We start from the raw sequence: 23,141 nt of genomic DNA, 5'->3' as shown, positions 1-23,141 counted from the left end.
CAGACATTTGGCTGTGTACACAATATGAAATGAATCTGACAAAAGCAAGCACACAGAATCCAGACAGAGGAGATAAGGAGAAAGGAGTGCAGCGGCGAGTCTTTGACACGCCAGGATGAGTGGGAATGTTTTCCTGCTTTGTATACAAACAATATTTATTATATTAGCAGTTAAAAGTCACATTGTATTCTCTCAATGTAGCATGCAAACTGTGTGATGCTGTTGTGTGCAATGGGAGTTGACATTTTGAATATTTCACCACACTCAATGATGAACAGTTTAGCTTAACTGTTGTGCAACATCCTCCCTTTCCAGCACATCACCACTTGAAGAATGCTACACCCACATATAAATAAGACATTGTTTCCCCAGTGTGCTTGACAATAGCTGTAAGTACTTGTGGCTTGGTTTTAGGCCTTATACAAAATGGTGCAAACAACATTTTTTTTTTCAGCATCACCTATCACAAATAAGAAGGTTTCATAAAAACAGCTGCATTGTTTTCCTGCTGTCAGCATTGGCACAGACTCACCAAAAACATTCTAGGCATACTTTCTTCGATGACCTTTTTTGTTTCCTATTGGAGCCCCATGCAGTCTTCCCTCTGCTCCTGGCTCACATGCTGACAGGCGAGAGGGAAATTCCCACACAGATGACCTCGTTCCTTCAAAGTTTAGTCCGGCCCCCTTTCCTCATTTTACCGTCAATGGGCAGTGTCTGTCCGTAAACTCCTTGTTGCATCACAAACCCTCCAACTGGTCTCCCAAAAAACTCCTCTGATAAAGCAATACAAACACACACACACACACACACCTGTCTTCCATATTGCCTGCTCAGTACCAGCTGTTGTGAAATGGAAGAATTTTGTTTCTCCTAATGAGTCATGCTAATATAACATGTTAGCAGATATTTGTTCCTCAAAACCATTTTCTTACATTGTTGTAACAGTGCGTGTTTCCCAAAGAAAGGAAAAAAGACGGATGCTGACAACACAACCTGATTATTAATCAATGCGTAAAAGTTTCGTCTGTATTCTTACTTAAGTATTTCAACCTGGCTGTGGTAAAAACACACTACATGTGTTTCTATTTTACGTAAACACAGCAACTTGAAGTAAATTTTGCATTTCAGTCCCACAAGTTTTCAGACAATGTATAATTTACAAACATGCACAGATACATTAAGTTCATTTAATCAGACTGAAACAATATTTCCCCCTTCTGTCTTCTCAATTTTATGTTGTGGTAAATGTACCTATATTGGAAATTATTATCATATTCTGAGTTTTTTTTGCACAAAAGCTCTTCAATAAAACAATAAGTAGTTTAATCATTGATGGCTGTTGGCAGCCCTTGTGTACTGCTTGTTAATGTTTTGCTGTGTTGGTTTAGCAGTACATAACTCTGGTCAGTGTTCTTTTGTAGCTGAATGACAAGATTATTTCAGTTAGCAGTTTGCAGTTTTGACATGAATGCATCCTAAGTTTAAAGTATTCATCGTTCTCTCTGTTTTCATTGTGGCCCTGACCCCTAACTGCCTTTCTACTGCAGCCGTAAGTCTTTTATAACTAGTCACACAATGTGCGATTTCTTTTTTATACCTCTGCCCCAGCGACAGATGTGACTTGAGGCGTGGTGTTTTTATGTTGTTTGTCCGTCCCTATCTCCATGGAGGAAAATCCTTCTCAATCTCTTCGACTAAAGGATGAACTGAACCAGAATTGTGGAGGTCAAAGGTCACTGTAACATCACATTCAGCCAAACCCTTTAAAACACTACGACAGGAGCTCACAAAACATTAGGACAAAATTTACCACAGATGTCTTTATGCATAGAACAGCTTTATTTTGTTTTTGTTTATAGGCTCTATTGACAACATGATAAAATACATTAACGTGGGTTCTCCTGGAAAGAAAGACCTCTGTGTAAATGCTGTTAAATAATCTGTGGAGTCCTGTTATCGGTCCACTCCAGTTTTTCTGTTTAGTCCGTGCATTTATTCCATTGATTTTTAGACAGACATGTACACATTTCATTGGTTATCTTAAACCCTCTCTTGTGACTTAGTCATGACAATATCTGCAATCTTTTTGGTCGTTTGCATATTTCATGGTCTTTTTTTATTGCACAAACCCACATATGTAGACATTTCCTTGACTTGTAGCTGAATAATTGCGTCCATTAGAGACATGTTGAAACTTTCAGATACTTTTAAATGGTGTGTGGAGAAATATTTAAGCTGTAGATAATATTTGTTTGCATCTTTACAGAAAAAAAAAAACATTTCCCAGGATACTGATGCTTTAATTTGAAAATGGCCAATGACTTAAGTCATGTCTTCCTCTGCAGTAAAAACAGATGAACACAGGTGATTTCGAAGTATAGATGATTTTAACATTTTTGATTTTCCTTGTTTGATTGCAGTTCCTCCTCTAAGTGAAAGGCGCACCGGACATCCGGACCATTGGCTGTAACGGGAAGCCAGACTGCCTGAGCTACGGTAAACGAACCAGAACATGATTTGTCTTAAAGTGAACCCAGATTTCGACATCTTTGTCACTTCTGCTATTTTCTGCTGTAGATGACTCTGAAAAGACAAACTGACGTGCAGAAGTGCCTTGCGGTCACTACACACAGCCAGTGTCACCACCTAAATCTTGTGTAACAAAAAGCCATCCTTGTAAAACGAATGTTGCCCTAATTATTGGAGCAGCGTTTGTCTCCTTTAGAAAAGTGCATTTCACTTAAACAGTGTGAAGATGCGATAGAGTTGAGAGGTGTTTGAGAACCGAGCACTGTTTAATTCAACTCCTTCCACTTTGGTTGAAATGTTTTATGCAGCCAAATAAAAACAAAACTTATAGAAGAGCACAAAGGCCTCTTAGAATGATCCCCCAGAAAAAAAAGAATATCTGTTTAGTCACTTTTCTGACATCCGATTTTACAAGAAAAAAAAAAAACAGGAAGAAGATGTTAGACTAGGATCAAATCCTGATCCTTATTTTTTTTTAATACAGGCCATGCTCACATAGGCTACTAAAGCAAAACAAGATAATCCATACAACAAGAAAATACATATAATTTTAAATAAAGATATAATCTGTCAAACAAGAGTAGCAGAAAATATGCACGTGTAGCTCAACACATTCCATGATTATGCAGTAAGCCATTCACTTTTTGACATATTCCTGTTTCGGATAGTTGAAAATTGCAATTCAGCACAGAGTCCACAAGTTCACAGCAGCGATGGCTGCCATCCAGGAATGTGGATCGGGTCTCTTCCAGTGCCCGTCCTGCTCAGCTGATTTATCACTCTCACTCTACTTTTCCCCTAAAAATGAAGAAGGAGCTCAGTTGTGATGATTTTGACAGTGGAGGATGATGACGTCTTTGAAGTGTGTAGATGTATTAGGTTTTCCTTGTTATGGGTACAGTAGGATTAATACTGCATATAATTTTGAAATTTCCTAAACAAAAGAAAAAGAAAAAGAATTTTAGTAAATAGAGAAGTGTACCTCCGTTACTCCTACAACTGCTCTACTTGTCTTTCAAGGTGATGAAGTTCCTCTCAATATTGAAAGTTCATGCATTGCACTGTTCCTCAATGCTGTCCTTCAAAAACTTTCCTAGATTACCAATCATCTGACTTTGTGGACAGACATGCGAACATCCTGTTTTATTTTGACAACCAGGCCTCGAATGTTATGAACATTATGGAAGTGAAAATGGATCCGCTGCTCCACTGTTGCTGTTTTTCGCTGTTCAAGCATGACAAGGACATCTACAACTCCGGTTTAAAAAAATAAGAGACGTTAAAAAGAGAAGAGTGATTTTCAATCCTCTATTCATTTAATTGAAAATAGAAGAAAAGCAACGTCATGATGCTCCTAAGTCCTTTCAGATGCTTAAGCTCTTTTTACATTTGAATCCCCAACACATGGATCATGTTTACCTCTGTGCTGCATCACCTCTGTGTGAAGTTGTGTAAAACAACAGCTCTAGTTATGGGTAAAAAGTTTTTCAACTCTTGTTTGATATCAGATTTTAGATCCTCCACAGGGTCTTCTATGTCATTTTTTTCCAATGTGGTTCCAGTGGGTGACGACTTTAGATTGCAGAGACCAGTTTCAGCAGAGCCATGCTATGTGTCATATAAGCAGAATGTGGTTTGGCTGAAATGAGCCAGGTCTTCCTTGGAAAAGGCGTCATCCTGATTGAGTATAATGTGGTAACAACCTTGTTGTTGTACTGTATTACTGGATTTATATTCGTTACACATGTGCACTAATGCAATCCCACCCCCTACAATCACAAATGGTAACATGCCACATGGTCCCTCTCCTCTTCAGCCCAGACCACAGTCAGACCAATTTACTTTACATTTTACAGTCAGAAATTGTCTCAAAGCGCTTCACAGAGACCCAGAGCCTGAACCCCATTAAGAGCAATAGTGGCAAGAAAAACTGCCCTTTAACAGGAAGAAACACTGAGCAGGAGCCGACTCATAAGGAGAACCTTCCTGCTGACAGTCAGCCGGGTAGAGGAGGAGAAGAAGAGGGAGATAGGACAGAGAGGATGAAGGAGAGAGAGAGAGAGAGAGAGAGAGAGACGAACAAACATGCAGCAAACATCATACATTACAGAGAACAAATGGCATGACAGGTTGTTGATGTTGACAAGCAAGAGGAAACAGTGATTATATCACAGTCAATGAGCACTGGAATATTCAGGGGGCGGACTGCAGGTCAGCATGTAGGTCTGGAGGCAGAGAGACCTGCAAAGAACTAGTAGGAAGAAAGCAAACACAGTTTATGAATCACTAGTATGAACCAGACTAATGAGAATAGAGGAGAGGGTGAGAGGGTGACGGTTCTCCACTTCACCTCAACCCATCCTTGCTGAGCTTGGGTCAGAGCTCAGATGTATGCGTATGTCTTTTCTTTGGAAGATTTTGCTTCCTTTTTGAAGGCAGTGTGGAACTGTGGCCAAAAATGAGTGCTTTTGGAGCTGTTCCTGTGGTGATCTGTTTGCTGAGTCTTTTCTTAAGGTCTGTAGATGACAGATTTTTACATTTTTATGCCGAAGGATTTGTTTTTTTTGACGTGACTGAATTGGTAACCTATTTTCAGTCTTTCACAGTGTGGTAAATTCCTTCCCATATTTACTTTTCAAAGATGTTTGTTTTACATCCAATCTGTTACTGACCCCATACATCAACCCAACGAGGAGATGTTCCAACAGGCATTTTGATTTGGCATTACAAAACCTTCCCAGTGTTTTGTTGCCCCTGTGACACCTTCTTGAACTGCACTACTGGCTCAAATCCATCAAATCAACTTTAAATGTGACATTTGTTTTAGTGCGTTGTCTTTGCGCTGTGTTTTCTGTCATTATTAGCCAGTCGAGGAAGGAACATCTTTTATATGTTTGGCCACATTACTGCTGGTATATAATGTGAACAAAAGGCTTAAAAAGAGTTGCTCAAAATATTATATAATGTTCAATATGAAAGGACAGCTGTGAGTTCAAACCAATAATTGGCCAGATGAGTTTGTGGGAAGATTGTTCCTCTCTGATCTTGTGACTGAATGAAACTCCCTCGAGGGAGAAGATTTTTAAAAGATGTTTCTGAGCTGCAGCAAAAACAAGTACAGTGAGGACTCAATTGTACTCTCATTAAATCACAGACAGCAGCTTGATATAATAGTAGTAGTGATGTGTAGGCTTTGACATGTACTGATTACTCAACAGGAAGTAGGTGTTGATGCTGGTGGCAGCCATGAAAACATTGCCACCCACACTTAGCCCAGCGATGTGGCCATGCTCACGTTCACTGGATAGTACCTTTCACCTTGTTCCCTTAAGCTTTTGTCACATACACAGATTCACTGAGAGGCGTGTGTGTGTGTGTGTGTGTGTGTGCGAACTTCTGCATCAGATCTAGTTCACTGGTGCATCGGTAAACTCATCACTGTTATCACATGAGATGCAGTAGTGTGCTGCCACTATTGCTAGGAGGAAAACATCAACAATAAACCAAAAGAACACAGTGACGACATCTGTGGTGAGGAAGCCAGCTTTGTTTACATGCACAGTATATGTCGAAGTCATCTGTCCTTGCTGCGTTCAGGAAGAGGAAGGACGCGGGACGTTAAACCACGCCAAAAAGGGGGAAGCACCAGCTCAAACCTCTCAGTATTTACGCCATGACCTACATGCATGAACTTAGCCTATGACAGCCGATAAGTATATGTCACATTGCTGTGTACTGTCTTATGGTTGGCCCTCAGCAGCTGCAGCAGGCTTGGGGGGGGGGTGGGTAGGAACAGGAACAGGAACTGCTCACAAGTGAACAGACGTAACTAAGACATCACACTGTGAAAGAGAGACGGCAGCTTAATCAGAACAACAAAGTGTTTTTCCAAAACAGACATGCTGCTTAGTTTTCAAATGGGACTGATGCATCACCAGGTCAGGCCTGCGGCAGGGTCACAAGGTAAATCAGAAGGACTGTGAGGTGATTAAAAAGAAGACTTTTGACTTTTTGAGGTTTAGGTCTTTGGGCCTTCTACTGTTCAGCCCCCCATCAGAGATGTGTAACATCACCTGCTAGAGCATTCTGTCATCAGACAGGTCACTTTTATTGTTTATTTACAGTATGTGTGAGATAGTTCTCATATTTGTGTAGGATTGGAAGTTGTTCTGAGCCTGCTGCATCACGCTCTGCTTTGTCTTCTGCAGGCCCATTCCTGCCTTTCTGAGGACTCAGTTTTCATCATTTCACTGCTCCTCCACACATAAAGCAGTCTATCAATAAAGTCTCAGCCCACATTGGCCAAAAGCCCACACAAGTCCTCAGACGTCAGCCGATGCCTGGACTTTGTAGGTTGTAATCTTGAGCGTCCATTAATGTGACCTCATACCATTCAGGCTTGTGTCCTACATGAAGCAGATACCTTCAGATAAAATGCAGAGGGGTAACTGGCTAACAGTTAACTGGACGAATGTGATGCCCCAGTCTACTATGAAGAATAGTACAACAGAAGTCTGTCAGTCACTTTAGTCTCAGCACAGTGTTTACTTTTTACGCCTTTAACTGTTAACATGTGACAGGTCAGTCAGTGAGCTTTGGAGGTGCAGATAAAGATTTAAATACCTTTGGACAAAAACAAGTTCCTTTCTTCTAGCTTCTAGTTAACCATCTGCTGTGTGTACATTTATATTTAGTGCCAAACTATTCCTACCTAAGGCTTTATTAGTCTCTATTTAACCATGTTTTATGTAATCATAATAATGAAACATAATCAGTTACTCAAGCCTTCACATCCATTTAGATGTAAAGGTGTTTAAAGGAAGTAAATAGTGTGTCTGTGTTGGTTGAAACCGTAATCTATGCCTCAGCTGTTGTGAAATGACGAGGGCATGAAGAGACACGGTATACCTGACGGTGTATTCACACGCTGCGGTGTCAGGCTTCCATTGTACAGCACTGCTTTGTGCCGTGACTCAGACTTTGCAGAGTCACACTTGGAAAGGTCTGGCTCTCCCCACTTCCAGGAATTTCCTGATCCCTGCACAGCTCCCTGTGAAAATGATCTGCAGGCTACAAGAGAGACTTACAGTCAATGATCATCCCTCCCTCCCTCACAGCTGGCCAGCTATTGGGAAGTTCCAGGTTAATAACTAAACTGAGGACACATGCTGAAAGAGTCAGCAGGGCAGGGCAGATATCCTTTTTGGTCATCTTGTGAATGTGGAGTCAGCAGTGTGCATAAGAAGGAGACACACACTGACCCCTGCTTCTCTCCTGCTCAAAGTCATATGACTGTCTGAGTATATACCCACTGTTGCCTCAAGGAAATATAATTATAATCAACATTTACCTGTAAGTGACACACTACTGTCACAAGCAGCGTGAGTCATGACAGTGTTAGTTTCATTAGAAACAACTTTAACTGGCTTTAAGACAACTTCCGGTCCCCGCACCCTCACACCTTGATTGTAGTTTTCCTTCAGTAACCTGTTCTAGCTTGTTCCTTCGCTTGACGTCAGCAGCGGCGGTGGTTAGGGAGTGCTATTACTCACTCTGTTTAAGCTGCATTCCTGTACAAAACGTACTAGTGCCTGCCCCTTATTTCCCAAACAGGAAGTCCTGGCCAACGCTGTTGCCAAATCATGTGTACTACACCCTCAAGCAGCGCATGTCTCTTTGGACGTGTTCATCTTTCTTTCAGAGTTCGCTGACCACTATTGTTATACTAAAATTAACATAAGCACATTCCTGAAGAAGTGAGTGGTGTAACAGTTAAAGTGTGTGTAGAGAGAAAAGAAAAGTTTGAGAGTGGCCAGAGTAAATATTGGTATTTAACATCATAAGAAAAAAAAACACACATATTATATTAGTGTGAATATAAGCTATTAGAACATCTATAAAACAAGAGTCATATTTGTGGCATGCTGCCTTACTATCTTGAAATCTGAAAGGCAGAGGATGTTCTGCCAATACAGCAATACTCCTGGCTCCAGTCCACTGTAAACACGTATAACTGATGATTAAACTTTGGTAAAACAAAAGTGGGCTGATGAAAGCCTCTGATGAACTGAGAGCCAGGCGAGTGCTGCAGTCCCACAGAGCCACCTGCTGGTGATTTTAATGTACTGCCCATTTTCTGAAACCTGATAAGCACACCTAGAAGCAACAGAACAGCTATTGGGTTTAAGAGACTACTCCACGAATAGCTTTTGTAAATCTTAAAAATGGTTACAATTGATTGTTTTTTTTGTGAAGTTTAGATCCATCAATGGCCATTTTTTGGTCATAAAAGCTTCAAATGACGACTTAATATATTTTTTTATTGACCCATTGGCAGCGACATGAGGGATTATTCAGTAAAATAGATTAATTATTAAATTGTGAGAATGTATAGCTGTATTATTAGGTAAAACTTTGCTAATTAGTAGTTAGTAAAGACCTATTTTCCTTTTAAAGACAGTGCTAGAAATATTCATGAGTGTTTGGTTTACAGGGTTTTGAGGGATATGTATGACTGTAATTCTGAAATTCTGTGCCTGTTTGTGTTGTTACAAATTTGGTCAATTGGAGGAAAATGTCTATAAAGAGCAACATATTCTAATAAACAAAATTATTTAACTAAACCCCAGAAAGATGCCAAAAAGAAGAAAAGAAGTTTTTCTTGTTTAATAACTGTAGGATGGCAAATGTTTCATGTTAAATCGAATTATTCGGGTCACAGAAGAATAAAATCAGACATGAGAAACACTGAGAGGACCACAGCAATATTGGCTGCTGCAAATGCATAAAGACATGTCTGCCTTTTGTATTCCAAGATAAATCTGTAGTGGTATCTTTTATTATCCCAATTCAGAACAGAGGATGACATTATAGGTGTAAATCAGCTCTACAAACCAGAACCAATCAACAGTAGACATTTTGTCTTTATTTAAAAAAGAAAAAAAAGAAAAAGAAAACAATAAATGTAAATAAAAAAATACATGTTTTTAAGCTCAGCATAAGTATAGAAAAACAGGAATACCTGGTGCAGTGGCTGCACAGGTGCTGAGAATGAATCCCTTGCTAAAGCAGAACTAAAAAACTCAGCACACATAAACCTGATTTATTTGGGATGTGTGTGTGTGTATATATACACACACATATATATATATATATATATATATATATATGTTTTCTCACCAACATTCTAGGAAAGGTACAGCCAGACTGAACTTTGTGGAGTCCCAACAGGTAAACGAATGCTAGCAGCTTAACTAATCTCTTCTTAGGACAAAACTGTTGATTCACAAATGCAGCATGCTAAAAAACAAAAAAAGATACAAAACAATATTGCCAGCTCAGGGTCACGCCATGATACAGTGTATTGTTTTCATCCCTGTGCTGGTGTTGGATTTTTGGTTTGTTCAGAATCCCTGGTTCCCTGTTTGATAATGTAAAGGGTGACATGTTTTTTGTATTGCTGGCGAAACGGTTGGGTGTTAGCTACTTTGTGTCTCCATTCATTAAGTGTGTGACACTCATTTTCCATCATATCAGCTGGGTTCAGGTTACACATCATTATCCACTGACTGAAAACGGTAACTAAAGCCAGGCGGTATAACTTGATAAAAAAAAAAAGATGGCAAGACTTTGTTAAGAGTTCATTTGAGAATGACAGGTGAATGGAGAGCAAGACGTGTCACCCTATCCCTGCACTATTTGTCATGTTTCTGTGTCACCGTAGAGCCACCAGGGAGTGAAAACGCAGAGCGAATCAGATACCAGGAGACACCCCCCCTGGTCTAACATCTCACTTTTTTTTTATACATACTGTAAATATTACATTAATATTTCTCACTGAGCAGATTTGAATCACACAAGTAGAAAGCTCCACTATCCGTCACTCGCACAAATGTACATACAGTCACACTAAATCACACATACCGCAGGTACTCGATCAGCACACCCCCACTCCCTGCTGCCAGACACAGGCCATTAGTGAGGTCAGATAACAATCTAGTGGGCAAAGGGTTGCTTACGCCTACCTTCACATACGTCCCCTTACTGTTGGGTTCATAGCCGAGTGGATAAAATCCGGCTCTGTGATTTCTGATCCATTTTCAAAAAGAAAATGTCCAATCCGCACGGACACATTAATTAAGGATGAAATGGAAGAACACATTCAAGTGTCATTTGGTACATAAGAGACACATGTAAAATGAACTGAACAGGCCCTTCATCCTGGTAAAACAAACCCTTTCATCTACACGTTTTATTAGTGAGTCTGTGTTTGGGATGTGACACCTGAAAAACGGAGGCCCTGAGCATCCACGATGACACATGGAAACTACATCTGGGTGCGTAACAAGGAGCTGGAACCCTAACCCCCCCCCCCCATACTGCATTTATCAAAATTAAAACAAGTGATCCTGATTCTGCTGAGGGCCAAACAATCCATTAACTCGCAGAGTCAAAGCAGGCTGATGGGCCAGACGGGTCCACTTTGCAACGTCAGTGGAGAGAAAAAGACAGACATCAGTGAAAATAGGCTCGATAACAGGCGTAAGCACTGAGAGCCAGCGCTGTGCACAGGCACACGTTGGTTAGTAGTGGGGACCAAGACCCCGGCACAGATGAGCTTTCATTTGGCTGCTCCGCTGCCTCGGGCAACTCTGGCTCCTCCGGCTCATGGGATTTGTTTGGAGCTTTGGAGGTAAGATCTTCAATTCCTACATGGTCATCGAGCTGATCAGAGCCTTGAGGAGGGGCGGCTATGTTCCTCATTCGCAGACCTGACTCTTGTGTGGACCTGAATGAGGAAACAATGTGAGAAAGGAGAGCAGAGTGAAGCTTTTATCTCTCCTCAGACAGTTTGGATTAAGTTGACAGATACAACAGTGGGGAGATAAAAGGATTTTCCCTGACAAGCTGAGAACGACTGCTGGCTGCACCCCACTTCAAAGTTCAAACATAGCCCAGATAGTAAGAAAGATTAAGACGTAGAGAATCCTTCAAAATAAAACATACGAAGCACCATGTGGATAGAAATAAATCCCTTTTGTTTACGCTAACATCATGGAAAGAGCTAGATAATAATATTAAAAAATGTATTTCTACATAATTTATACTTGTGATTACACCTCAACTGTCCCATCATCAGCGTCAGTCAGATAATGTAACCTGTGTGTCTGAAGCATCACGTGAAAACCACACTGACCAGCAGCTGGTCACCACACTACACTATTTAATATACATAGCTTACTGCCTCCTCATCCTTCCCATCCTGTTATGTTTAAGACAGTTTGATTACCCCAGACTGTGGATCTCCTTCTGTTGGATGCGTTCATCATTTTCAGGGAAAAAGGATGGCTCAACTTTGCCATTGTAAGGCTCTCTGGGAGGAGGAAGAGGAGGAGGAGGGGTGAACTCTGGAGGATCATCTTCCTCGTTAGAGAGCTCTCTCCACGACTCCTGAGCAAAAAAAAGCAAAATCTCACTGAAATATTAGCAAAACGTTTAATATACCTTAATGACAAGGACAGTTAAAGGAGAGGGGGCACTTGCCTGCAGAGATGTGTCTCCCTTGATGTATTTGGCACCTTCGATAACAGCCAGGTAGGAGAAGCGGAGCTGATCGGCAGTCTGAATCAAACCCATTCGATAGCGTCGCATTTCCAGCAGCACATCACGAATCCGGACTGACGACGGGTCCTTACGGAGGGACATCTACAGGTAAGGAGAAGAACATTTGGGCAGCAGTGGCGCAGCGGTATAGCAGGGTTGTCCCGTAACCGGAAGGTTGGTGGTTCAATCCCAACTCCTCCCTAGTCACTGTTGTGTGTCCTAGCCTCCAGTGTACTCACTGGTGTATGGCGCTCTTTGCTGGGCTGCCTTGAGCAATTTCCCCATTGTGGGACTAATAAAGGTTTCAATTAATTAATTATTAATTAATTCAGCACCAGTCTCTCAGTTTAAAATGCATCGTCAAGGCAATCAGATTATTGTTAACTTCTACAGCACTACTGTGACAGCTTGGACTCTTAATTATTGGTTACTTGTTATAATAACAGCTCATGTTAATTCTACATTTTTGCATTTTCTTAGGATAAGTGTGTTCTTATGTCACACATAGTATAAATGTTATGAGTCTTAACAGCAGAATTCTACAAACCAACAGGAGGCAGGTGTCCACAAGACAAAAGGTCCCCGAGCGTCCAATGCCAGCGCTGCAGTGCACCACCACCGGTCCCTGGTCTGAATTCAGGCAGCCCGACTCTCGCACCTTGAACAGGAAGTTAAGAAAGGAGGCGGGAGACTCTGGTACCCCGAAGTCAGGCCAGGTGGTGTAGTGAAAATGTAAAATCTCACGAGTCTCTTGAGTCTGTAGAGGGAGGTCGGAGTGAAAACAAATGCAAGATGAATTAGTCTTGATCTGAAGTTTTGTACCTTGACAAGTGAAAAGAAAAAGACAACTTACAGACAGATTTTCCAGCTCCAGCTGACGGACTGTGTAGTAGGATTTAACGTCTTCTGACACAAAGGTAAGCCTGAAATTGGTATCTTCAAAGATAGCATCTCTCTCCTCTTTCTGTGGCCAATACTGGGCACATTTAATCTAAAACCAAAATTAAGGTGCACATTACACAGAGAGACAAACGCACTGAGACGTTATTGTCAGGACACAAACCATAACTTACAGATCCTTTCTCTACGACTCGGTTCAGCATCACTACGCCACGGGTCCTCTGCTCCCACACCATCTCCCAGAAATGGCCACATGTATTTGGAAGGGGTCCCTAAAAACAGATATTTAATAATAAGGGAATCTTTAGTATTACACTTTGGGTAGTTACACATTGATGAACCAGAATATTATGGCCGTCCCTGATTAAAGGCAGGGTAGGAGATTTTGAACACGCCCCTTTCTCTCGGAGCTCACCCCGAAGCCACACCTCCCAACCAGTTTGTGACTTCGGCCATCATGCACGTACCTCTCTGGTGCACGCAGAGCAGGAAGAGCAGCCAACCAGCCAACTCTACGCACAGGGGCGCCTCGGAGGACTGGCTGATGTTTTTAGCGTTTTATAGCTTCCACAGATGATTCATATTCTTCGTTTTAAAGCGAAACTGCCGAACTAATCGGTTGCTATCGGATTGTGAAGAGAACTTACACTAATATCTCCTACCCTACCTTTAACATTGGCTGCAAAGCTTCTGATGGTTCACTGTGATACCCTGAACAAAGATGCAGGCAGCAGATCTTTTAAGTCCTGCAGATCAAGACCAGTTATATTGCTGTCATCTATTTATAGACCATCCTCCACTAATAGAAGCACATAACATTGTTGCCAGATCAATAAACAGGTCCATGATGTATACATGTTTTATAACAGCAAGGGTGGACTAAATAAGAGGGAAACACCTCGGTACAAAACAGCACCCAAAACTACATCCACTATAACACAGTGTCAGCAAAAACAGCACTGTATCATGGAGGGGGGGGTTGATGTATGAGAGTAGCCAGGCGTACTTAACAGACTCATAACTGAGTGTTACAAACAGGCACTTTAAAATAATATTGTCCAGTATCATACAGACAACAGGATCGGTGTAAATGGTTTCATTTCTGCAGCAGCAAACTGAATGTTCTCTGCTTACCTGAGTGAGGATATAGTTCCTCTGTGTCTCTTCTACTCTTATTAGGCTGCCGTTAATGTAGTCATTCATACCCAGCTGCAGACATATTCTGCTGTGGTCAACTGTGGAGGGACACAAAAAAAAAAAACACATGAAAATATGTGCATGTGTTTTTAATATGCCACAGCCCTCAGGGAATACAAATGTTACTCTCACACCAACACAGCTGCACACCAACAAGAAACAAAGACTTTAACATCAAGCCAAAACCTGAAAGTTAAACAATAAACAACATGCACACTGTCCCTAGTTTTCACAGCTCACTAATTAAAAGAGGTTAACAATCAGTACTTTAGTTATATAAACTTAACTATTTGCAACGCTGCATCTGCACAATTTGCATAGCTCATCCAGTGTGAAAAAGAGGAAACCAAGTAGCTCAGCTGCTGGATTGTGACACATTGTACACAACATTTGATAGTGATTAATTAATTAAAGATGATCAATTACAACTATTAAAAGGACAAAATGTTGTCCTCTTTTTGACTGGGGGAACCGTGTGCTTACAAAAGCAGGATGAACTAATTATCTGGACATGAGATAACATGAAGTGCAGGCTGCTTTGACAGATCAACTCCAACACGTTTACAGTTCTTACACTCTCCTGACTGTGTTGATGGATTCATATTGTCCAGACCAATTGATACGATCAGTTTCCTGCAGTTTTACAGCAACGCCTACTGATATTTTGTTTTGAAAATGAGCTGTCAAGCAAAACATTTACATGTATGCAGGTTCCCGACACAACTGTAACGACAGGTTACACAAAGGCACGAATAATAAGATGATGATTACAGTATGTTTCCTCCTATCTGCTCTTCAAGAGAACTTGTGCAACTTCACCTGCATTTATTATTATCGTTGTTACGCAGAATTATTACATCAGTCCATCCATGCTGATGAAACGCTGTGCATGCTGTGCTTCTATGCTACATCAGATGAATATTAACTCTGCTGCTGTGGCTTTAAAGAAGTTTGTTTATATTCGGGTGTAAATAGGAGATTACAGACCCAGCAACAAAGGAGAGAGTGCCTTGCAAAAAAAAAATGTCATGAATTATTATATTTTCAACAACAGGCAAAGGGCAACTTACATGGGCTAACGTCTCTGTATCGATTCCGAGTCTTGTTTTCGGGCAATTTGGCAACCTTGCAGGGGAGTTCACATGATTGCTGGCGAATCTCCTGTGACATAATAAAGAGAAAAAGACATTAAATTAGGTTACAGTCATATCACATGTGATTTAAACTGAATATAGGGTTCCCACTTCCTCTATTTTATGCAGATCTTATGCCAGAAAGTGTCCTGGTGTGTGTGTGTGTGTGTGTGTGTGTGTGAGGAGCAGGCTGCTTAACATTTAACACATACATAATATAAAACTGAACTGTAATCAGTGCACATAAATAAGTCCTTAAACACAAGGTACATGTTGGACAAATGTGAATTCTGAACGCATAATCTCGCAGCTAACAAGTAACAGATCCGCGATGAGAGGTGCTGCTGGTTTTATACCCGGGCAGACACATCAATCATCGGATGGGTCCGAGCAGGAAGAACCCGGGCTAAACTAAACAGGAACAAAGCGGCACACGTTATAGCCACACTGTTGCCGATTCGTTATGCGTTAGCTAAAGACTTTGGCCTAAATTTGACAGCTTCACCTACAGTACATTCCCACCTTGAACGGTCCTACCTGATAAATGGCGTTCCAACTCCCGTTTTCATCGATTTCTCGAAACTCGGCTTCCATTGCTGACAGTCCAGCTGCCACCCCGTCGCCTCCACCTCCGGTATGGACAACAGCAGCTCCCGGTGATTTAACCAAAATCGTAGTAAAACAGCTCTCCGTAGTAGCTACCAACTGTTCCGCCGCCGCTTGATCAGTAATTCTCAGTACGGCTGCATAGATCACCGTCTCGGCCTCCTCTTAGCGGAAACACGCCGGTAGCTCCTCCTACACGGTGCAGCTGCCGTCCTTGAGTGGCTAAAAAGAGCAGATTATGTATTTTAAATTATATAATAATCCACCATACATTCTCTGTGTGTAGACTGGGATTTATAACTCATCGACAGATGCGGATATGAAACTTTCTGTGTATGAAACAGTCACTTTACCATTCCTGCAGCGGCTGTAGATACCGATAGGCGAGAACGCGCGGAAGGCATCTTGTTTCTGAAGCGAAACACGTCCGGCTTGTCCGTGAACGCGCACGCACCGCACGTAATGGTCTGTTTACGTCCAATCTGTGGAGTCGTTGCTGCTGCTGTGACCTGCAGCAGTTTAGAAATATTATGGCAGGAGAAAAACAACGTATAGCGAGATAATATGATCTGATTTTGACATTTCAGACCTATAAGTCCTCGCGGAGACTGCACACAGTGTGATCTTGCAAAGGTCATCATGGACTAGCTGTAGTTGAGGGGCTTTCTTCAGACAGTGTGACTGTCAGCAAGAGCTGGGACAAGGGACTTTGGTGCTACTAACGTTAGCTAGCAAAGCAACTTAGCTAGACGTTTTGAATCAGCTTTACGGCTGCGACAGGTATTATGAAAATTATTGACAAGTTCTTCTGTGTGTGTCGTCTGCTGTGTTGTCTCTCTCTGGCCGTGTGCTCACTTTATATTGCTGTGTTTTCCTAGTTGTTGTGTAGCGTTGGCGTTAGCCATCAGCTGTCGTTGGCTGCTGCTAGCTAATGTGTAGCTATAGTTATTGCCTCCCAGTGGTGGAAAAAGTATTCAGATCTTTTAACGGTAAGTTGCATTAGCAATACCACAATGCAACAATACTCCAGTGTTTTAGAAAAGACGTATTGCTCAATAGTTAAGTTTATACTGTGAAATGTTTGTTTGTTTTAGAATGTGGCTTTAGAGATTTGTTAGTGATGTAAGTTGAGATAAGTTAAAATTCTCGTTATTTTACCCATCATTCAAATTAAATAATGTTGTGTTTAAGTGTAATTCTTTTCTCTGAAATACAATTTTACAAGTAGCTCATGTAACTAACCTACTAAGCTGCTTGAATATACAGTCCATGTTGATCAGGCTTTCCAAAGGCTAACACAAATGTCATCAAATACGCATTAAACTCTTGGTCTAGCTATGCAGCAGAATTTTGCTGTAGAAATTTGACAGCCTTTTTGTGCATCTATGTAGGGTAAGACATTTTTCAGTATTTGTTTATATTGATGTGTCTGTGAAAATGCCTCTTGTGTCTCATGGATTGTTGTGACATTGGAAAGACAAGATCCATATCTAAGATGTTCCAAATGCCTATTTGATGATTAATTAGTTGCTAATTACTTTCATAACTGACTAATTATTTCATAGACTTATTGTGCATTTGTAACACATCTAAACAAACACTCCAAATATCAGTTTGATTTTTGTGTCTCCTTTCAACAATGATTATCTGCTTTTTTTTAGATTCCTTGAGTAGTTTGAGGTCTTTGAGAGATTCTCAAGGCAGCATGGCTCCCAAGGACATCATGACTAATTCGCATGCCAAATCCATCCTCAATGCAATGAACTCACTTCGCAAGAGCAACACACTGTGCGACATCACTCTGAGGGTGGAGAGCACAGATTTCCCAGCTCATCGAATCGTCTTGGCCGCCTGCAGCGACTACTTCTGTGCCATGTTCACCAGTGAGGTAAAATGTTTCAATGTTTATCCTCCAAAAAATTTCTGTGTGACACAACCCGACTGTACTAAGCTTGTATGTTTCTGCTGCTGTGGCTCTGCAGCTTGCAGAAAAGGGGAAATCTTTTGTGGACATTCAGGGACTCACTGCATCAACAATGGAGATCTTGCTGGACTTTGTCTACACAGAGACTGTGCTTGTGACAGTGGAGAATGTACAGGAACTGCTTCCGGCAGCATGTCTGCTTCAGCTCAAAGGTAAATGTATGGGTGCCTGGCTGCTGTTATTATGTGTGGAGGAAGGGGTAATCTGCACATTGTATTCAGTTTCTGGCAGTGTTGTTACACATACTTGTTAAACATATCAAATGTCCACCAATAAATATTTCTGTGTGGTATTAAAACACACAGCAAAACTTTCTATCAAATTACTTTGACATTTTCTGTCTCAGGGTTTGGCTTAATGCAAATACTACATGTAGATTATCTTTGTTTTCTGCAGGGGTGAAAAGAGCATGCTGTGATTTTCTGGAGAGTCAGCTCGATCCCTCCAACTGTCTGGGTATTCGTGACTTTGCTGAAACTCACAATTGCCTCGACTTGATGCAGGCAGCTGAGCTGTTTTCACAGAAGCATTTCTCTGAGGTGGTTCAGCACGAGGAGTTCATGCTGCTGAGCCAGACAGAAGTGGAAAAGCTCATAAAATGTGACGAAATCCAGGTAAGGAAAAAAAAATAGCATGAATCCAGCTTGACTTAAACAATTTTTATACGAGCGTGAAAAGAGAAAAACAAGTTACAACCTGCCGGAATCTCAGTCAGTGCCCCTTTCACACATTTCCTATTAGTTTTGTAGATTGGTCTGACAATGAAATTGCAGAGAAGTGAACCAGATTTAAGTTTGCCTTTGTGCTCAGGAAATTCCTGCTTCCAAACCACATGCCCTGCTCTGTGAAAACACAGTTATTATCACTTGATGATTTATAGAACATCAGTTCTGTCAAATTATTGCTCCTGTCATTTTTGTTGTTTTTAAAACAAAACGAGACCATACATGTTAATTACAGTCACGCACAATTTGCCTTCAGTTAAAGTCTTCTCTGTCATCTGAGAGGTTTTAATGGTGAGAATTTATGGTTTGTTTTACCTTTTGCAGACTGTTTCACCTTTGAACATTGTGGTTTTGCAATCGAAGAATTAGCTGAAATAACTCGGTTGGTTTTGAATGCCGTGCATGTACTTCTTCTCACTGTATGTATGTGTTGTTCGAATGCAGGTGGACTCAGAGGAGCCTGTGTTTGAAGCCGTGTTAAACTGGGTCAAGCACAACAGAAAGGAGCGGGAGCCCTATCTGCCAGACATGCTGGAGTTTGTGCGGATGCCCTTGCTTACCCCTCGTTACATTACAGATGTCATTGATGCTGAGGTGAGCCAGGCGACGGCAGCAGGTTGTTGTGTAATCACAGGCCAGACATTCAATGTAAAATAAAAGACGTCTGTTGAAGATTTTTATCTCGCTGTAATTAAGCAAGTTTTTACACGTTTTAGCCTCTCATTCGGTGTAGCCTGCCATGTCGAGATCTCGTTGATGAAGCCAAGAAATTCCACCTAAGACCGGAGCTGAGGAGTGAGATGCAGGGCCCACGCACACAAGCCAGATTAGGTAGGAACCCTGTTTTCAGCAACTCTTTGGGTAGTAAATCTCTCACATAGCAGCTTTGTAATCCACTGTTTTCTCGTCAGGTGCCAAAGAAGTCCTGCTAGTCATCGGTGGGTTTGGCAGCCAGCAGTCACCAATAGACATAGTTGAGAAATATGATCCCAAAACTCAAGAATGGAGCTTTCTTCCTGTAAGTACAGTTGTATTTTAAAAGCACTCTCATGTTTTTTTCCCCTCAGTTTTTTGGTTGATACAGACAGGATTATCTTGAACAGAATATTGCACGGAAACGGCGTTACGTGGCGACGGTGTCTCTCCATGATCGAGTTTACGTCATCGGAGGCTATGACGGCCGGTCGCGGCTCAGCTCCGTGGAGTGCCTGGACTACACAGCAGACGAGGACGGTGTTTGGTACACTGTCGCCACCATGAATGTACGTCGCGGACTCGCTGGAGCGACAACGCTCGGAGGTGAGGAGTCCTTTGCTGGTCATCCACTTTCAGAGAAGTACACAAATAACGTGGCTGTGGCTAAATTATTTAACTCTTCACAGACATGATCTATGTGGCTGGCGGCTTCGATGGCAGTAGACGTCACACCAGCATGGAACGATATGACCCTAACATTGACCAGTGGAGCATGCTGGGAGATATGCATACAGCCCGAGAAGGAGCTGGTCTGGTGGTGGCCAGTGGGCTCATATACTGTCTAGGTACTTGATCAATCAATTCATCATAATAATCGATTGTAAAGAAATTGTGAGAAATCACACTTTTTTTGGTGCTCTTTGCCTCCTTTGACACACAGTTGTAATTCTTGCTGAACAAGGAGTCAGTCAACATTTTGATTCAGAAATGAAGACATGAGCAGAGAGTTTGGACTCATTTTTAACCCTCATGAATTTGCGCATCCTGTCCTCAGAAAGGTTGACTAACAAAATAGTAACTCCACTAAAAACAGTAGTGAAGACACAAATATTAGGGCTTCAATCAACCCATAACTGTACAACAGTCAGCAGAACATGGTTACTAATACAGTGTGTGCTCTGCTTTCTACTGATTTGTAACTTTTTTGCCCTTTAAAATGCCAGAAAAAGGTTAAAAATGCCCAAACTCTCATTATATAGTTAAAGTTTCTGCCTAAAACACTCCTTTAACCAAAGTATCACAGTCATTTTTCTCTGTTTCTCCCGGGTGTTTCCTCACAGGTGGATACGACGGACTAAATATCCTGAATTCAGTGGAACGCTATGATCCACACACAGGCCACTGGACCAGTGTCACACCTATGGCCACCAAGCGCTCAGGTGGGTAAAGCTAAATCAGTGTTTTTTGCAGGAAACAATCAACTTTGCAGAGGAAACGACCAGAATTTGAGAAAAGAGGAGAATGTGTGCAGAATATAAAGATATTAATTCACTGTGCATGTGTGGACATAGTGTCATTAAATATAGTGATATAAACAGCCACACGGAGTGAAATGTTACAGCTTATTGTGTGTGTTCCTGTTGGCCTTTGTGACACCTTCATGCCATTTCCAGGTGCGGGCGTGGCTTTACTCAACGATCACATATATGTAGTGGGAGGTTTTGATGGTGTCTCACACCTCGACTCCGTAGAAGTCTACAACATCAGAACAGACTATTGGACCACTGTAGCCAGTATGACGACTCCTCGGTGTTATGTGGGAGCGACTGTTCTCCGAGGAAGGCTGTACGCCATCGCCGGGTAAGAAAGAGTGTCCATACCTACAGCAATCATGTGAAACATGTATGTTTGAGAGACACTGAGGGTCACTGTAGTCAGTTCCTCTTCTTCATACCTTGGCCGACTGTCAAGATGGCAGACTGAACACTCCTACGCTGAAGTTCTCCTCTTACGAGTGACATCCGCCTTCACAGTTTGTACTGACTCGTCAATAATAAAAAGGATCCATTCACGGGGTCTGAGCAAACACAAGTAAATAATTTAGTGCTTAAAAAAACAGCTGTAAATTCACTTGATTTGTCTTTGTCAAACTGCCAAGCTTTGGCTTTCCACAAAGAGGTGTTGCAGCAGGTGTGAGTCTCCTCCCTGCCAGTATGGAGAGAAGGAATGATTACAACCGATAACTGTCAGTGAACCTGGCTTGTAAGTATAATAGCAAGCTCTTAAACCATTAAGTGAAATCCTAAGAATATCATTAGTTTTACCAGTGATAAGTTTCAGTGTGTACACTTTGTATTTATTTTCTCATGTATTCGCCTGCAGGTGAGATTAGAATGAAAAAAGCCTTATTCATTTGAATTACAGCAGTAAACACAAAGAGATTTTGACAAAACTCACAGGTTTGTTCAGGTTTTTGTTGCAACATAAAGTAGACTCAGGTTTCACAGAATAATAAACAGCAGTCTGTTATTGTTGGCAGTATTCAGATGTGTTACTTAAACAGAACTTGTTGCATTGTTTTTCTCTCCAGTACGTGAAACAACATGCCTCCAGCAACACAGAACATTAACGTTGGTGTAACACAGCAGGTTTTCTCATGTGGAGCTTTTTAACCATCTTTTTTTTTTATATGATCTATGGGAACATATTTAAAAAGTGTCTAAGTACCTGTGATTTGTTTACAGTGTTCTGTTCTGTGCCAACGTATCTGCCCGTATTATTTAATTTTAAGGCTAAGATCAGCTGATGATGCCATGCATCCCCACACTGTGTGTCTGCGTGGTACACAGCTTACTTCAGCTTATGAAGTCAAGCATGCTGTAGGAAAATACTGTGTGTAACTGTGTTCATTGGTGTGGTTGAAACTCTCAGTTCCTCTCTGTTTCTCCAGATATGACGGGAACTCACTCCTCAGCAGTATTGAATGTTACGACCCGGTTATCGACTCGTGGGAAGTTGTTACCTCAATGGCGACGCAGCGGTGTGATGCCGGTGTCTGTGTTCTACGGGAAAAGTGACGCCGAAGCCAAGAACCACGGGGGGGAGGAAAGCAGGCGGGGAGGACAGGCAGCTAGACTTTGCTAAAATGCCACTAAGACAGATGTTTGTTCGCCAGTTTGCAAATAGGAACTCTCACAAAAAAAAATGAAGCGCAGCAGGTCGGATTAACCCTTCACTGCTCGGACTGTGCAACAGAGAGCCAGCTTTGCCGTGACTTCATCTGAAAAGAGGCCTCCGCGGAGCCCATCACCACTTGCATGACACTCTTCAGTGGTATTTGTGTCTGTCATTACCTGTGAGATTATTTTTTCAGTTTGTCTTCAAAGTGCAATATATTTCTACTCATCATAAGAAACAATGGAGCAGGTTTATACTCCACATGCTGCTATATGCCTTATGACTCCTGGCCTGTATTGAACACTCATGTTGCCTCCCATTCGACTTTGATCGTAGTCACACGACATTAGCTTGTTATGGAGTGAACTCGTTTGGCATTTACAAGGTCATTAATGGGTCAAAAATTCAACCATTTTTGTAATTCTTCCTGTAAACAGTGCTTATAGATTTAAATCATTTGAATAAAAATCAGTTTAATACTTATGGTTGTTCTCAGATGATATATATTTGGACAAAAATGACTGAATTAAACCACTTTAAGCTTAATTTTACAGAAAGGAAACATCAAGTATGAGGTGCATGTGATTT

At 41.4% G+C, this 23,141-nt stretch overlaps 2 protein-coding genes across 6 annotated transcripts; one reads left to right on the top strand and one right to left on the bottom strand.

The window, feature by feature from the left end:
- Positions 1-9,299: 9,299 nt before the first annotated feature.
- On the bottom strand, positions 9,300-16,395 carry ptpn1 (protein tyrosine phosphatase non-receptor type 1). 3 transcript variants are annotated; one of them, XM_028410938.1, is made up of 10 exons: positions 16,325-16,395; positions 15,903-16,193; positions 15,303-15,393; positions 14,170-14,270; positions 13,209-13,307; positions 12,989-13,126; positions 12,683-12,892; positions 12,076-12,237; positions 11,822-11,982; positions 11,047-11,320 (listed from the first exon to the last, which is right to left on the bottom strand). In XM_028410938.1, the coding sequence occupies exons 2-10, from the start codon at positions 15,957-15,959 to the stop codon at positions 11,047-11,049; spliced, it is 1,293 nt and encodes a 430-aa protein (XP_028266739.1). In that variant the 5' UTR covers positions 15,960-16,193; positions 16,325-16,395. The 3 variants fall into 3 exon arrangements, with proteins under 3 accessions (XP_028266738.1, XP_028266740.1, XP_028266739.1); XM_028410937.1 differs by having other exon boundaries at positions 9,300-11,320; positions 12,683-13,126; XM_028410939.1 differs by lacking the exon at positions 16,325-16,395 and having other exon boundaries at positions 9,300-11,320; positions 15,903-16,120.
- A 64-nt stretch (positions 16,396-16,459) lies between these two features.
- Positions 16,460-23,034, top strand: klhl12 (kelch-like family member 12). Of its 3 annotated transcripts, XM_028410926.1 has the most exons (13): positions 16,460-16,751; positions 16,850-16,960; positions 17,633-17,859; positions 17,954-18,107; positions 18,352-18,569; positions 19,125-19,274; positions 19,397-19,511; positions 19,592-19,698; positions 19,784-19,979; positions 20,063-20,221; positions 20,717-20,815; positions 21,050-21,236; positions 22,327-23,034. In XM_028410926.1, the coding sequence occupies exons 2-13, from the start codon at positions 16,903-16,905 to the stop codon at positions 22,451-22,453; spliced, it is 1,797 nt and encodes a 598-aa protein (XP_028266727.1). In that variant the 5' UTR covers positions 16,460-16,751; positions 16,850-16,902; the 3' UTR covers positions 22,454-23,034. The 3 variants fall into 3 exon arrangements, with proteins under 3 accessions (XP_028266727.1, XP_028266729.1, XP_028266730.1); XM_028410928.1 differs by lacking the exon at positions 16,850-16,960; XM_028410929.1 differs by lacking the exons at positions 16,460-16,751; positions 16,850-16,960 and adding an exon at positions 17,300-17,363.
- Positions 23,035-23,141: the final 107 nt, after the last annotated feature.

Source organism: Parambassis ranga, chromosome 7 (assembly GCF_900634625.1).
Source record: "Parambassis ranga chromosome 7, fParRan2.1, whole genome shotgun sequence".
Taxonomy (NCBI): Eukaryota; Metazoa; Chordata; class Actinopteri; family Ambassidae; genus Parambassis; species Parambassis ranga.
The sequence above is the reverse complement of the archived record's forward strand: the minus strand, read 5'-3'. Positions and strand labels throughout refer to the sequence as shown.

What these genes read in the sequence shown, in the direction of transcription:
- ptpn1 (XM_028410937.1), bottom strand. Translation starts at nt 15,959, where the DNA reads ATGGAAGCCGAGTTTCGAGAAATCGATGAAAACGGGAGTTGGAACGCC. An exon ending in GTTGGAACGCCATTTATCAG is followed by an intron (nt 15,394 to 15,902) that starts GTAGGACCGTTC and finishes ATTATGTCACAG; the next exon opens with GAGATTCGCCAGCAATCATG. An exon ending in GGAACTATATCCTCACTCAG is followed by an intron (nt 13,308 to 14,169) that starts GTAAGCAGAGAA and finishes ATCTGTTTTTAG; the next exon opens with GGACCCCTTCCAAATACATG.
- klhl12 (XM_028410926.1), top strand. Translation starts at nt 16,903, where the DNA reads ATGTGTAGCTATAGTTATTGCCTCCCAGTGGTGGAAAAAGTATTCAGA. An exon ending in AGTATTCAGATCTTTTAACG is followed by an intron (nt 16,961 to 17,632) that starts GTAAGTTGCATT and finishes GCTTTTTTTTAG; the next exon opens with ATTCCTTGAGTAGTTTGAGG. An exon ending in ATGTCTGCTTCAGCTCAAAG is followed by an intron (nt 18,108 to 18,351) that starts GTAAATGTATGG and finishes TGTTTTCTGCAG; the next exon opens with GGGTGAAAAGAGCATGCTGT.